The sequence below is a fragment of the Columba livia genome, chromosome 15, assembly GCF_036013475.1.
Source record: "Columba livia isolate bColLiv1 breed racing homer chromosome 15, bColLiv1.pat.W.v2, whole genome shotgun sequence".
In the NCBI taxonomy this organism is placed as follows: domain Eukaryota; kingdom Metazoa; phylum Chordata; class Aves; order Columbiformes; family Columbidae; genus Columba; species Columba livia.
Window position 1 is genome coordinate 660,068 of NC_088616.1, and position 15,739 is coordinate 675,806.

General features: G+C 40.9%; 1 protein-coding gene and 1 long non-coding RNA gene across 13 annotated transcripts in view; one reads left to right on the forward strand and one right to left on the reverse strand.

Annotated features, from left to right (window-relative positions):
- The window catches only part of LOC110362167 (uncharacterized), a 54,404-nt gene that overhangs the window by 27,505 nt on the left and 11,160 nt on the right, over positions 1 to 15,739 (forward strand). For 6 of the 11 annotated variants that reach the window (XR_010466253.1, XR_010466255.1, XR_010466258.1 and 3 more), the window contains one exon: positions 1,236 to 6,344. This is a non-coding gene — a long non-coding RNA (uncharacterized LOC110362167). Of the gene's footprint in view, positions 1 to 807; positions 6,345 to 8,837; positions 11,526 to 11,807; positions 12,614 to 15,739 lie in introns of those variants that run through there. The other 5 variants (XR_010466254.1, XR_010466261.1, XR_010466259.1 and 2 more) reach the window with 5 other exon arrangements.
- The window catches only part of CPPED1 (calcineurin like phosphoesterase domain containing 1), a 50,014-nt gene continuing 35,693 nt past the window's right edge, over positions 1,419 to 15,739 (reverse strand). For both annotated transcript variants that reach the window (XM_005506928.3, XM_065030417.1), the window contains exon 4: positions 1,419 to 2,569. In XM_005506928.3, coding sequence (XP_005506985.2) covers positions 2,337 to 2,569 — 233 coding nt within the window. In that variant the 3' untranslated portion in view covers positions 1,419 to 2,336. The remainder of the gene's footprint in view (positions 2,570 to 15,739) is intronic.

Below are 15,739 nucleotides of genomic sequence, written 5' to 3' on the forward strand. Positions count from 1 at the left end.
AAAGGCGATGTGGTAATATTTTTGGACGTGAACTTAACCAGATATATAATTAGAAATCACTATGTGAAGGAAGATTTTTGGGATATAAAGAAAACTTTATTTTTTTTTTAATTGAACTTCAGCTTTGTACTTAAGTGATATTTTAATGAAAATATGTCACAGATTTTTTTATGGTTAAAAGAACCTTGAAAAAAGTGAAAAAAAGTAAAATTAAAATGATGCTTATAGAAACACTTCTTTTGTAGTACAATGTAACTCTGAAAAGAAAATTTTAGAACACTATATATACCACTAGCATTAGCATTTTCATATTCGTGGAAAGACCTTCTCCCAAAGTTATGCTTTGATCTCCCAAGCTTCATATATTTAGTTAAATTATATCCTTTAATAAACAGGCATATTACAAAAACTCTTTAAATGTTTCCTCCATTCAGCTTTACAATATTGTGCTGGAGCAGAGAACATTCCATGCTTAGATTATCTCAGGTCCCTCCGCTCCTCTTCAGCCTTACAATTTAAATGGACTTAAAAGGTTTAAATCATAGATTATTCTTCTCTCTGCAAAACATAAACTAGCATCCTCTAATCACTGAAGTGGTTACTTAGCTGTGATTACTAAATAGCTTCCAGCTTTACAAGACCAAAGTTTAAAAGCAGTAAGTGGCTGAAAAGCTGTGGAAGTACACAGATTCTTAAAACCAGTGTCTGAACTAATGGGTGCTTCACTGGCAGTGAAACTGCCATCTGGGTACTGCAGGTACCTCTTGCAATGTCATCTCACCGTTGATTTTAGTTCTTGTTTCCCAGATGTTCTCTTGAAAATAAGACTGTGAAAACATTCAACTGAGCAAAACCAGGCAGAGAAGAAAAACAAGATCATGGCCTTTCTGTCCGCACTGACCATGACTGTATGCAGGTCACTGCCACAGGACCGCAGTGCGCACCGGGTCCGGTCCAGCTGCAGGCACAGCTGTTTCACTGGGGCCTTGACATGCTACACAGGTCATTTTAGAAGCTGACGAGCACCACAAACCAAGCTTGGAGGAGCCTCCTGGATAAACTGTTGTGACTAAAATGTAATGACAGTGACTCTTGAGTACAGCATTTCATCTCTCTCACCATATTCAAATATCTGTGATGTCCTCTAGGGAACGATGTTGTATGTGAGTATACATAAAAACATATAGAATGCATCACTTTTTCAGCCAGTACTGTTTGTGTTCTTCCCTCTTCAGGTGCTGAAGCTGTGCTGTCTCTGTTTCTATGTAACCTGCGGCATGGATTATAACATGTTCAACTAAATCCTTAAAAAATAAAAGCAGGTATGTGTTAATTACACAAAGACTTGGTTTTGTATTTAACAGTGAACAAATCAGATATACTTGCTAAAATAAAAAAGGTGGATTGCAGCACACAAATTTATTTTTATATCATTTATTTTTAAAGACTTACTCCAGTGAAGAAAATACACGTCTTCGGGTTTTCAATTATTATTACAGTAAGGCACTCTTAAATTGCATTTGGAAATCAAAGCTTTCCCATTGTCTAGTAATCAATGAAGTGACTTCCGATAACAGTATTCTGGACAGAATATTCTCCCCAAGCAATTATTCGAACTTCTGAAGCTACAGCAGAAACATATGCTAATTGAATGGTAGTTAAATTTCAAAAGGAAGACAGTCCATATCTAGTTTCTGTCAGTGGCATCTATATTAGCTTCATTTATAGACTCTTCATTATATAAAAGTAGGATACAACAGAAATCCAGGCTGTGACTGCTGTCCTCTTGCTGCTGGCTCTGAAGAGCTGAGAAAATGAAAGTATGGGAAATGGGAGAAAATATGACCTCCAGGCAACAACACCTGGTGCAAAGGTTGCTAAAAGTCAGTGCGAGTCTGGTGATTGCAGAACTTTGGAGATTTTTTTATAGAGTGAAAAAATTCCACATTTCTATTATACAAAGTGTAACAGAAATCACAAAATATATTGATTTTAAAATGCCCTCTCAAATATAAAAGTAAACCAGACTTGTGTTAGAGGGTTATCTCAAACTCCAGCTCTCACTCTTTGATACACTTTCTCTCTAAGGCTTACCGAGGAGCAAAATAAAAATTCTCAGAACAGTTCTTACCATATTAGTTCTGCTATTCTTCCATATTCCTCATAGGTCTCATTTCTAAAAGGAGAAACAACTTTCTCGTGTTTTAGGATAATAAGCTGGGAGCTGTTCTGGGGCATGGTGCTCAATCAGAAATGACTCTCCCAGCCTGGGGAAACTTTCTGAAACTTTTTATTTGTCTAATGTGGAAAAAAACAATCACATCACTTGAGGTAGCCTAGTTTTGCTGAGCAAGCAGATCTTGCAGCTCCTTCTCCAGGCCATGGCTGCTCAGGTCCGTTAAGCTGTAGTATCTGTGAACAATCTTCTCAGCCGTGACAACCACCACGCGAAGCCCGTGTGTGTCTTCTCCCAGCTGACATCCTATTGCTGATGAAACCACCATCTCCAGTCCTTTGTAGGACCCTCCCGCATTCCTGTGGTAATGTCCAGAAAATACAGCTTTAATGCCTGTTTAGAAAGAAAAAAGAGAGTATGTTTTTAGTTAGCAGTTGCAGTTTATGTATAAAACAAGTTCACAGTTAAAGATACTGCTGAGGTTATATGCTGAGGGTTGGAGAGAAAGTTCTAGAGCAAGTACAGCTACAGGTGTCATGTTTACCTTCATTCTTCAGTGGTTCATAAAGCATAAAATTATAAGTAAACCATTTACCTGAACTTGCACTTTAAACAAATAATTAGTAAAATAGTAGTAAATAATACCTAATTAGTAAAACCTTTATTCTGTTCCACTAGCTCTGGTTACTGCACTCTGACTCGCTGAGGCTTACTGAAAAGTGTGGTTGTCATCCTGCTCCTCCTTTGGCTACAAAGCAGGAACACTCGAGAGGAACCTGATTAAAGTTAGAAAAAACGTCCAGTAACAGATAACTGCCTAAAGAATGATGCTACCGAAACATGAGTGGAAAGCCAAGGAGTGTGGAGCTGTGTTTGTCAGTTAACATGCAGAAAATTCACTAATGAGACCTTAAACCTGTTTACCCAAGGCCAGTCACCTTAAAATTATAAAAAAAAAAAGAGAAAGGCAAGACAAATAAAAAACATAAATGAGAAGATTATTTGTCTTTTATCAAAGACACCAGGGGTTATCACAGGTGGAGCAGAGCCAGGTACATCAAAGAAACCTAATAAGCAGAAGAGGTTGTGAGTTATGATGAGGGGAAGAAAGATGAGAGCAGCCAAAAAAGGAAAGGTTGACAACCTGCAAGATGAATTTACAGTTACCTAGTATGGGGTACAAACAAGGCAGGTTTCTTCTGATTCCCTCTCTATTTTTAATGACTTATGGCTGCTCCATGTCTTTCTCCTTTAAAAAAATAGACTATTTATATTTTGGGCTGTAATGTGGTAAAAAAAATATCACCCTATTATAAACTTGAAAAGAAAGAAATACATTTGATCTGTCCCCAAAATACGCTATACTGAAAATTTCTGGGTAGGTCACATGCAAGTACCATCAAGACTTGGTCAGGAGCAGAAGAAAATGACGAGCAGCAGCAGGTAAAGAGGACAAACGTACTTCATGGTTAAGGCTTTATAAAGTACTTGGTTGAATCATTGTCTAACTGATCAGCCAGACACATGTTTAAAGAAATCCAGCTGTTCTTCCCCTTCTCTCAGAATATCATCATTTAACAAAAAAATCAATTTGCAGATGCTGTCTGATTTTGACCAACTTCTAAAGACGATCCATATGCCATGTCTGCGTCTATGCGTCTATGCGTCTATGGCATTTTTGCACAAGTTTTGAAACAATTTCAAATTAAATTAAATTGTCTCATCCTCACCTCCCAAGCAGTAATTTGTACTATTTGTTTATTCTGCCTTGCAAAAATAAACAAATAAATGAGTAGAAGCTGCATTCTCTACTCCGGCCTTTCTGACTGTCTTCACAGATTGAATTCATGCCACCGAATAGGTTATTTTCTCCTTCCCATTTGATGTAATTTTGATCCTAAGTACTTATCTTTCACATCAAAGTTTGTAAAACCATTAACAGCAGAGTCGAGAGACTAGTTTGTTCCTAGGAGAGAACGAGCGGGTCCTGTCCAGGTTGTGCCGGCGTCCTGTTCGCGCGCTGCTGACGGACACGGCTCCGCGCCAGCCAGCAGCGCTTGTTCTTCAGCAAGAGTGAAAAAGCATCAGCTTTCTTGCTCTTTTGAGACGGTGCGTATTTTATTGTGAATAAAAATGCGGGGTTAGTATAAACAGCTAATTTTACAAACAGGTTTTGGGATTCATTTTTGGCATGATCAGTCTAAGATCCTTTAATTCCAGACTATTACAGCTTCCTGAAGCTGCATCTAATGCTATTTTTTACTGATGTAAACACAAGAATTACTGGACCAGATGCCTGAAAATACTGAGAATTTTGTTGTTCATCATCAAGTGCAAAACATTGTGCTTAATTTTATATTTTGTTACAGAAAGTGTTTAGGTCTGGTATTGATTTACAATACTAATAATGACAATTCAAAAAATTTCAAACCCACCTGAAGGATTTAGATGTAATTTTGCTACTGAAATACAATAAATTGCGTTCCCTAACCATAATGACACTTCGATGTTTCTACATAAAGCATCTGAAAATATATTAAGTTAATGCTGAGTGACTCAGAAAGCACACTAAGTATTCCCTGACAACTCCAACTACATAGCCAGCAGGTTATCAAAATAACCAGCTACTTTATGAAACAATCTTTCCTATGAGTTTGCTGTGTTGGCTAAAAAACTGCTGTGCTATAATGGAAAAATATTTCACTGGCACTATTCTATAGATGCTGTACCTTGCTGAACATAATTTATGTTTATATTGAAAAACAATTTAAGAAGCAAAGGTGTGACCGTGTGTCTGTTCTGGAGCAGGACAGCAGAGTGAGCTCAGCACAGCTGGGGACAAGTGCCAGGTGCTCCCCGGTGGCACTTGTTCCTCTGCTGTCTGTGAATACTCACTGCTCATCATTACATTTCCAAGCAATGCTTTGAGCATTACAGATCGAGGAGCAAGCCTGGGAAGATAATGCAGCCATAGACACTGTGGTGACAACACCAAACTTCATTTGTTACTTTTCATATATTCCAGCAACCTGCCATTCCATGCTTAACACAGAAGGTAACACGTGTTCCATCCTGTTCAAATGATAGGCCAGAGAATGGGTAATTTGTGAGATGCTATAACTTAAATGACTTTTTTTTTTTTAAAAAAAAAAAGGTAGCAACAACTGATTTTTGCCTTCAGACAGCAGAAATTCTGGAAGAATTTCTGGAAGAACAGAGGCAACTTAAAGGCAGAGAACAGTGATTAGGAACACATTACAACTGCACAAGGAAATCTTCAGTTCTCTAGCTAGAAAAACCTTCCACCCTTTCTCCCCCAGTAGATTTTGACCTCTTTCACTGTGATCACATGCAGAGGGAAGTAGGCGAACCTGTCTTTAGACAGCTGACTGCATCAATCCTTCGCTTTTGTGCGAGTGATTGGAAGACTGATATAAAATACATAAACTAGGCTCAAAGTATAGTTAAAAATTAAGCAGCTTGAAAATCAAAATATAAATTATTCTGCTGTGTGCCTGGTAAAAGCTACACAGGCTTTCATATTTCAACAGTCAAACCCTTCTCAAACAGCAAATGACTCAATGTAGAAAACAGAATTAAGTTACCTTTACCGTGAGTGGAGACATATGGTCATCGTCAGCTAGAATGTGTCCGTTACCCTGTTTTATTTTATCAGTACTAATTCTCTTTGTTTGGTGTAACTTGCTTATCTACCTGGTGTATCCACTTGTAAGTCAGCATAATAATTTGGAGAGATTGCTCTGACTCAGCTGCAGGAACCCAGCAAACACCTCAGAAGGTGACGGTGGAGCAGAAAAGCCCTGTGACACAACGGGCCCTTTGCAGAGATCCTGGACTATCTAGGTATTATTTGGATCCTTATAATACAAAGATGTTTAACAACTGGTGCTACAGTCAGTTTGAGAGCGAGCAGTCATTTCTCAGCTCCTGCCACGCGGCTTACTCTTGTGACTGTCTAACGTAACATGCTGTTCCGTTCCTTCCTTAGAGCTGCCTGTAACGGATCCACGTGCGTCGCACATTCTTGTCCTTCAAGCACTTAACGAATAACCAGCAGTCTCCAGCAGTGTTCTAGATTTCACGCTCGGGCACGCACCTCGTATGGACCTGACTGCATCTTGGTCATTATTTTCCACCTTTTCTGCAGGTAAGCAAAACTACTTGAGTCTATGAAAAGGTTGGGAAAAAATTACAATCACAAAACCATAGAGAGGTGTAAACCCATCTGACACATTTCAGTAAGGGCAATAAGTGCTCCCTTTTTTTCCTGGAAGCTTCTGTGTATATAAAGTAGCATCTTCCCCCCACTTTGGAATTAAAAGTGGAACAGAAGCTTTGTATCATCATATATGTAAAACAAACCCTGACATAGAGTTTCAGTGTAATTAGAGGATATGAAACTAATAAAGGAACTTTAGTCATGCTGTAAGAAAACCAAAAATCTTCCCTTGTCGGAGAATTCAAGGAAACCTTTTGAGAAACCCATCCACGACAGCAGAGAGGCAGCAGACAAAAAGTTTCGCCCACAAATTGCGCAGCTTTTTTCTTCTTAGGCAAATACTGCAGCTTCACCACAGTTACGTTTAATGTCTGCTGTCTGCACTCAAAAAGGTATTTTGGTACTGAACTGAAAAGTTGTTTGTTAGCAGTGCAAATATGATCCCTGACAGAGCGGATGTGATTGAAAACCTTTTTATCTCCGGCTGGCGGTGGGAAGCAGATGCTGCCTAAACAAGCTGGTGTTTCTGGGCACTGCTGATCCAAATTCCCCTTTCAGCCTCTGTGTGTGACCCACATCCCCAGTGCACCGGGCGGCTCTGCCTGCTCAGCATCAGCCCCTGCTGGGATTCGGTATCTGCCTCACACACCTCCCAGGGAAAACTCTGCCCAGACTTTCCGTTTTCAGGTATTCTCTGTTTCCACTGCTTGTATTAATCCCTGTCAGTGTCGTGTTACAATATGTCACATCTTGAACAAAGAAACGAATGGGTCACCGCTGTGTATGAACACAAGTCTAACTGACGTTGTTTTTTCTTCAATACACTTTTTGTTCACTCGACTGTATTCCACTCACTTTTGTTAGTTAGCAGAAGGAAAGCTGAAGCAGTCAGTGCAATAATACTAAGATGACAAGCAGGCAATTTACTTTGCTCTTGCTTTTGATCTTAAACATAAAAAGAATCTTAGAGATGTATGCACTCAAATTTAATTTATTCATTTCAGATGTTTTTCTGAAGTAATACTGTCAAGTTCCTGGCAGCCGTTCCGCACCCCGTGTATTGTGGTTTGGTTTGTCTTCCCCTAAACTCTGTGAGAAAAGAACAGTATTCTGGCAGGCCCCACTTTACAGCCCACTTTCAGGTATCCCCAGGTCAGTTAATGCATCCAGCTGCACACATAAAGGTACAGTCCTTTCCCATGGCAAAAAAAAAGTAGGTAGAACAGCTATTTGTTTTTAATCCCTGGTTTCTGAAATAGCAGTTGGGAAAAGCTTTGATAGAAAAGCTGTACGAAACACTAAAAAAACTGCCATGTAAATAAATGTCCAAAGGATGGCACCTTCACAAGCATTCATTGTTTCATTTTTAATGAAATCCATAGTAATTTGAATTTAAATGTGACTGGAGGTTTCACAGTATCCATTAACCAAAAAAGAGCAGGATCCATTACTGCAAGACACTGTTCATACCTAATGGATTATTCATTAAAAGAAAAAAAGGGATTAAAATCAGAATAAAGTAAAAAACTCTGCAGATAGTTACTATAACAAAAAAAAATCCATTTGTGATCAGAGCGGGACTGGAAGCCAGAGACTGAGATGGCACCATCCGGTATGGGACACCAGGTCTTGCTCTGTCTGTTCTAAAACTGGACTTGGATCACGAAAACAGCTCAGACCAACACGCCTCCTGCCCGCCCACCAAATCGGAGTTTTCAGACCCAATCAATCTGAAAAAAAAAAAATCTTTGTAAAAAAGGGTTTAAATGCAGGATTTTATTCTGATTTTAGTAAACCAAAGATGTTCTCCTGCCAGCAAGCAATTTACCATCATTTTCTGATCAAGCACAAAAAAGTCCTTTTTAGTTCTGTTCCGACAAAGCTGAATCTGAACAACAACAAGATTTACTGTTTCCAAAGATGTGATCATAACTCTTTTTCCCCGTGGAATAATGCATTCCTACTAAAGAATGAAATACATACCCATAATGGTCCAAGAACCCAAAGACGCCTTTATAGCGTAAATAAATCATGACATCACAACCAACAAAAACATGGACTGTTCAAGAGTCGTCTGAAGAGATCCAATCCTTACGTATGTTGATAAGCCTTAGACTCTTCATTAGCTTGACCGTGAAATGAGTTAATAACTGCACAGGTTTGAGGCTGATTCACACACTGCATTATGTCACTTTAGACTGTAAGGCTACAGAGCAGCTTCGGCAAGGCAAGAGGGGAGTGCTGAGGAGGGTAATTAACAGCTGCTGGGATTTAGCGTGCTGCCTTTGCTGCTATCCGTATGGTCACTCCTAAACAGAATCTTCAAAGCATAACTCACTTTTTAAAAAATTTCAAGCAAAATTAACCTGGTTCCAAGTAAAAAACATGATGCAAACACTTAGCTCATGGTTTCTATTGCAGACATTTCTCAACGGGAAATTCCAAAACGCCTTTAAAGACTCACACCCACCCTGCGGTGCCTGCTTTCTAAAGCCAGCTCATTCAATGAGCAGTCATCGCAAGAGCTTCAGTGAGGTCTTGTTCATTTGCATCTTTCTCAGTTCCCCCTCTGGTAAGATGGACAATTTTTACTGGCATTTCCCCTTTTCACCTGGTTGTCTCCTCAAGCTCTGTGAAGCAGAAGAGCACGCTGTACTACACAGGGCTTTTCTTCCCGAGATGGGGAATGGGGATTGTTAAACTGACTCACTGGCCTACGAGGGAAAGAGATGTCAACAAGGGTCTGAGATTTGCTTTGGATGCTTCATGGAAAAGGGATGACCAGGCCAAGCAGGCTCAGGAGCACCTGCACGTGTACAACCATTGCATCCTCACAGAGTGCAGCAGCTCTGATTTAGAAGGAATTCTTGTATGTAATGCTGACAATCTTACAGCAATTCCAAGTTCTCAAACAACCCAAAGCAGAATAATGTTTTGAAAGAAACCGATTCCTATATGAAATATTTACCACCTTTTTCAGACCTGGTGATACCAAAAGAATTTTGAAAGGAAAGTTTAGCTACCCCAGTGGTGTTAGCAAGCTGTTGACTTCATTCCTGACAAGAACCAGATGAGAATATGAAAAGAAACAACATAGTGGAGATCATGCAGAAGGCAGTTTCTTTGCTGGCAGGAGCAGCCAAGGTTATCTTACAGAATTTTAAAAGAGCGGCGTCTTCTTCCCACAAATTATCACTCAGACGAACCCTTCTAAACACCAGTTCTGCGGCACCAGGGAAAATGGTCAGCATGATTTTGACATAATTGCACTGGAAGAGAACAAAGACATCTTCTCACTGTGTCTTGTGGATGATGTCCCCAAGAGTGATCACAACCTGTATATTCCATGACATGATGCTATTGAACTGTGATGGACTTTTAAAATTTTGTAATTTTTTTCTCCTCTGTGTTCTTTTATCACATAAGTATTATTTGAAATACAATAGCTGGCCTATCCGCCCCTGTGAAGGCAGGACTGAGGGGAGAGAGGGGGGTTGGCCATGTCCCTGTCCCTGTCCCTGTGGCAATCAAGCTCCTGCAGAGTAGGGACACTGAGGATAACGGGACCCCCAAGCCTGGTGACAGCAGGCACAGGACACACGTGCTGTCAAAGACCTTGGTTAAAAAAAAAGTAAATACAACCAAGTGTGCTCTTTGGAAGATCACTCAGAAAGCTTATGCTGTTCAAGTATTGCCATAAGCATCAGCCGTCTCCCCACAGAGTGGGACTGCAGTGACAACGGGAAGGAGGAACCTGCTTTTTCCTGCTGAGGTTTCCTCTACCGAATTGTGAATGTGGTCCTCAGTGTCCAGCTGCTGGCGGTCTGAGCTCTTACACCAGCAGAGTTCAGCAGCTGGTAAGAATAGAAGAACTGTAGTGGAACATTGTACATGACAATATTAACGAGACGTGAGGTGACAGTACCCACTAACTTGCTATAGCAAGTCAGAAGAGAATAGCAATGTTAGCAATGAAGAGAGGGGAAAACTCTCCAGTGCAACTAAGATTTTGTGAAATAGCTCCGTTTTCCTAACTTCTTGAAAAATGTGATGTTTGCTAGCTTAAGAAATACAGACTAAGTTCCAATCTCAAAGGAAATCTAGTTGCAATGATTACAGAAATCCAAACATGCTAAAACAGGATGGAAAAGAATGCACCCACATTTATCTTGAAATATTAAAAATAATTTCATAAAGAAACGTGCACCTAGAAAACAATGTTTCTCACACAATCGGATGATACTGGGCTGGAATTCAGACTTGAACTAGTTTAAATTCATGGGGTGCCTGGTTCCAGGTTCTGTAATGACACTCACTCCTCTGCCGTGCTCCCAGATAGCCCTGGATTCGGAAGCAGCTGTTTTCCAACTCCAGTTCTGATGTACAAAAGCCATTCTGAGGCAGGTTTCCTGTGTCCAAAGCACAACTGGCCCAGACTCGGTTGGAAACCAAACAGCTCAACCCAGCACTATGGACAGTGTAAAAATATAGGCAGAAAATTACTAATACAAAAATAAACCGAAGCAGATTTTCCAAATTAGGAAGAGAATGCCTGGAATAATCAGCACAGGCAATCAGTGCATGCTTTATTTAGACTAAGCCTTCAATTAAATAAATGCTTTTCTCAGCAAAAGCAAATGAGACTGTAAGAGAACGAGAAGGCTAAATTAGTGCAATATGAATGACATAATAAATATGTAATGGGTACAGGACAGACCTTGCTTTTCCTCCCATGCACTCTGTAGAGAATTTGGGGAAAAAAGTGGTTCTGACTGAGCAATGAAGTTTATCACATGGTCCAGATTATCACCTTTTAAATGCTGATTAATGAACTACTTTTTACAGTAACTGCAGACACGAACCAGCGTTCACTGCTTTTCAGTGCCAGGTTTCTGGCTCTCCATACCGTCCAGAGGTGAGGTCCAAAGCAAACAAAAGGAGGCATTTCTTCACACAGTATGAACCATGAACTTCCCTTCACAGGCCACTGTGAAAGCTGAGTTTTCAAAAATCAGCTGAATGAATCCAGAAAAGAATTGCTAAATTGCACTATATTGATAACATGAAAATGATACAGTAAGTCCCCCAAAGAAAAATTGTTGGAGACGGGAAGAATACTTGGAAGAAATACTACTCCATACTTTGCTGGCTTGTGCTCTGCCCATGGTTTGGCTTGTAGGGGAAGGAAGAGACTGGGCTACAGGAATTATTGTGGTCTAGTTACTGTGCTTTTATGTTAGTTGTTCAAGTTTAACAGTAAAACTAGGTTTAAAATAGAATTACACTTATTGAAAAATCACTGCTTCACTGGCCAAACCTCTCACTCAATCAAGGAGAAGAAAGAGCATATACTAGCAAAAGCTGATCTTGTATATGTCCCCAAAACTACAGGAGCTGGAGAGGAGCTGCAGTAAATGGAAGCAAATAGGTGGAGAAGCAGTTCTGCAAAGAAATGAAATTGTACCGAGGGAAGAAGCCGAGTGTCATCAACACGCTAGTGCCCTTGCAGGAAACAAACCAAGCAGGAGCCAGGTACAGGGAGAGGCCACTGTAAGAGATGTATGTGTGTACAGCCATGTCCCTACGTGTGTAGACACATCCTTTTTTTAAAAGGCAATGTTTCTGGCAAACACGACCATTTAAGTCACAAGGATAAATTGATCCTGAGCACTTCCCCTGGAGTATCAGGCACAAACTGGCTTTTCTTCTTCCTGTCGCTTGTGGCACACAGCTGCTTTCTGGAGTGCTGAACAACGCGGTCGGTTCAGCTGTAATACCTGTTCTCAGAACAATTTTGCACTCCAGAATGATGTTCTTTCAGCTGCCCTACACAAGCACACATTAACCACAGGCATTTTTTACTGTACCTTTTTCTCTCCCCTGGGCAGGTGGCGTACATCATTTTTTCAAGACTCCAGTGTTACACAATGAATGATAATATTTAGTAGTCTTTGTAAACAAAATCTCTCCTGTGGAACAGAGTTGATTTTATCTGACTGCAATTGGAGAGTGCTCACATCAGCCCAGCTGCCCAGCAGCTGTCAGAGCAGCCAAGAATAACGCGAGAGCATCAGTCAGAGCACAGTTAACCGAGCTGTTCAGTGCCCGGCAGTTCTCGCCCCGCGCTCCAAAAAACCCCCAAAATCCCACCAACAGTAGAAGGAAACAGTCCCCCTGGTGTCGGGATCCACACCCTCCATTTCATAACCTCTTCAGTCAGCCTTATATAACAACATTACAGAATTATTTGTGTATTATCCTAATTGCTTCATCGGACAAGTAAATAAAATAGAACTGCACAATTAGGATTTACGGCACGTAACACCATAAGCATCTTAAGTTTCCTTTGTAGACTAAAGAATCCAGAGCTTGATGCCACTGGTGGCCAGTGTCTCTGCGTAAGTGGGAGGCAAGATAGTACTTTGTAAAGTATATCTAGGACAAAAGTCTTTTTATATAGGACAACACTGAACGGAGCCAGACAGAGAAGGGTCTCCGTCTCACTTGTTTTTTCCCTGTATAATCAGAGGAGAAACAACAGGCACAGCCAGAGGGTGATTCCAGCTCACCTAATTAGAGCACTGGTCTAAATAAGCCGTTAAGAGGTGCTCTCTGTAGGTCACTTGGTGCTTCAAGTTAGTTTTTTTGAATGCCTCTTGTGACCTCTGAGTGCAATTTATTTCCTGGGTTTGTGTCGAGGGTTAGATTGCGGGGTGACAATCAAACCCTGGCAGATGTATTGTTAACCCCCTCTTCCCCCCCCACTTCCCCCTTTTTGCCCCTCCCTCTCCCCCCTTTCCACTAAGGAGAGGCGATTGGGAGGAAAAAAAAAGGACAGAGAGAAGAGAGTTGGAAAAAATTAAAGATGTTTTACTAATGCTACTAATAAGAATAGAGAAAATAATACAGAATATATAAAACCAATCTTGAAAGTCTCAGCAACTGCAGAGCCGGCACCCAAAGTCCTGGACTGGACTCCGCAGCCAACCGGAGCTGGATTCAGTCTGTCACTGGCCTCAGTTCGCAGGGACGACTCGCAAGGTCCTCTGCTAATGTCGCCATAAGGAAAAGGGGTGAGATCCTCGTGATCTCCCACTTTTATATGAAGTGTTCACGTGAATGGGATGTTATACACAGTTGGTCAGTTCCTTGGTCACCTGTTTCTCGTTGCCCCTCTCCCGAGATGTCCCTCCGTGCTTATCAATAACTTCACATTCCATTGCTGTGTTCACCAAAACATGGATCTGGTTCCCCAGGAAAATGCAGCTCATATGAAGCTTTAGCTGACAGGCAAATTCACTAAAAGAGAAACTTGTTTTTAACAAAACCAGGACAGTTTGCTACTTTTTCCACCTAAAAGTGAAGCTTTCTCAGAGACACGACGCAAACCCCAACCAATCCTGGTTTGTTGTGTGCTCTAGGGAGCAAAAAGATGTTTTTATCAACCAAAACCACAACCCAGTGGATATAACAGATTTCAAAAACTTATCTAAGAACAAATATTGCTTGTTTTCCTTACAGACTATACTAACTAAATTTATTTTGTACTTGCTGCTGAGTTTCCGAAAAACATGTCTGTGTCTACAAGCCAGATCACATCACACCATTCTTACACAGTGACGCAGAGATATCCCGTTGGGTCACTCTGCCTGGACCACCAGCACTTCATTTCAGGGTTGCAAGAGGTTGATCTAAATAAGTGAAGTTGCGAGTATTTAAATCTAAATTATCTTAAATACTGACAAAGCGACTCAGAGGCAGCACTATCACTCACTGAGTGTATGGGCTTTGCCAAAATCAAGGTCTCAATGGCAGTAAGAAGAAAGTATTACTCCCTTGTCGGCTTTGATTACACAACCAAGAAAACAATGAAACATAGCATATGTTGTCTGGTAAATTTTAGAACAGCTTTCGGCACTCCTGCTTTGATTTGGTGCTCAAATACATCTCAGCTGTGGATGTGCAGAAAAGCTGCTTCGCCCTTTAATATAATAGTGCTGTCCTATGGGAATGGCTCTCAGGGGAGAACGGAGGGATCACGCTCTTCTAACGAGTAAAGTATTACAAGTTACAGCACCTACCATCACAAACATAATGAAAAAATACACTATTTATAATAATGTCAGGTTATTTTCCCCCCTACGTACAAACTAAGTATTTTTAACCGCATCTGAAAACTTGCTTTGAAAACATTTAGATGAACTTCAAAAGTTTTAATTAAAAAAAGCTGGAGACTGCAGGGATTTCCCTCTGCATCTTGCAGCTCGCTCAGACAGAGCACCTTTACTCTTCATCGCCCTCTGACCAAAAATGTCTCAAATTTGTTGGTGAAAAAGCAGACAATAATTTAGGCTTTATTCAACAGAGCCCTTTTAACCAAGTTCAGACATTTGCTTAAATGTTGGAGTTCATTAGGGCCATTAAGAAACAGTTATTACTATATTGTGTTAAGTAATGTAAGTAATTTCAGTGTGTCAATGATGTTTTTCAGGACAAAAGATTGTCCACAGCTGAAAAATAGCCATACTTTTCAAGAGATAAGGAAAAAAGTCTAAAAAAACCCCTAAGAAAATTATACTGGAATGACATACGTAAGAAAGTGATTAAAGTGATTAAGGGAGTGGAGCATCTCCCTTATGAAGAAAGGCTGAGAGAGCTGGGGCTCTTCAGTTTGGAGAAGAGGAGACTGAGGGGGGACCTCATTAATGTTTATAAATATATAAAGGGTGAGTGCCATGAGGATGGAGCCAGGCTCTTCTCGGTGGCAAACAATGATAGGACAAGGGGTAATGGGATCAAGCTGGAACACAAGAGGTTCCGCTTAAATTTGAGAAGAAACTTCTTCTCAGTGAGGGTGACAGACACTGGCCCAGGCTGCCCAGGGAGGTTGTGGAGTCTCCTTCTCTGGAGACATTCAAAACCCGCCTGGACATGTTCCTGTGCGACCTCACCTGGGCGTTCCTGCTCCAGCAGGGGGATTGGACTGGATGATCTTTTGAGGTCCCTTCCAATCCCAAACATACTGTGATACTGTGATACTGTGATACTGTGTGAAAAAGTATGTCTTCTAGTACAGAAACTGCTTAATATAAAAACGAATTTATTCCTTAAGTTTACTGAAGACACACGACATGCAGACGAGATGTTTGGCTAGACCACGACCTGGGTTGTTTCTTTTCCCTACTGAGCTGTAACCGAACCTGTTTCTCAGCCCTATCCAGCTCTACAGCGCAGAACCCGCGTGTCCCGCAGCAGAGTCCGGGCTGCAGCACAGCGCGGGTTTGGCGCCGGGTCAGCCACGCAGCGCTGGGCTGGACCGTGCA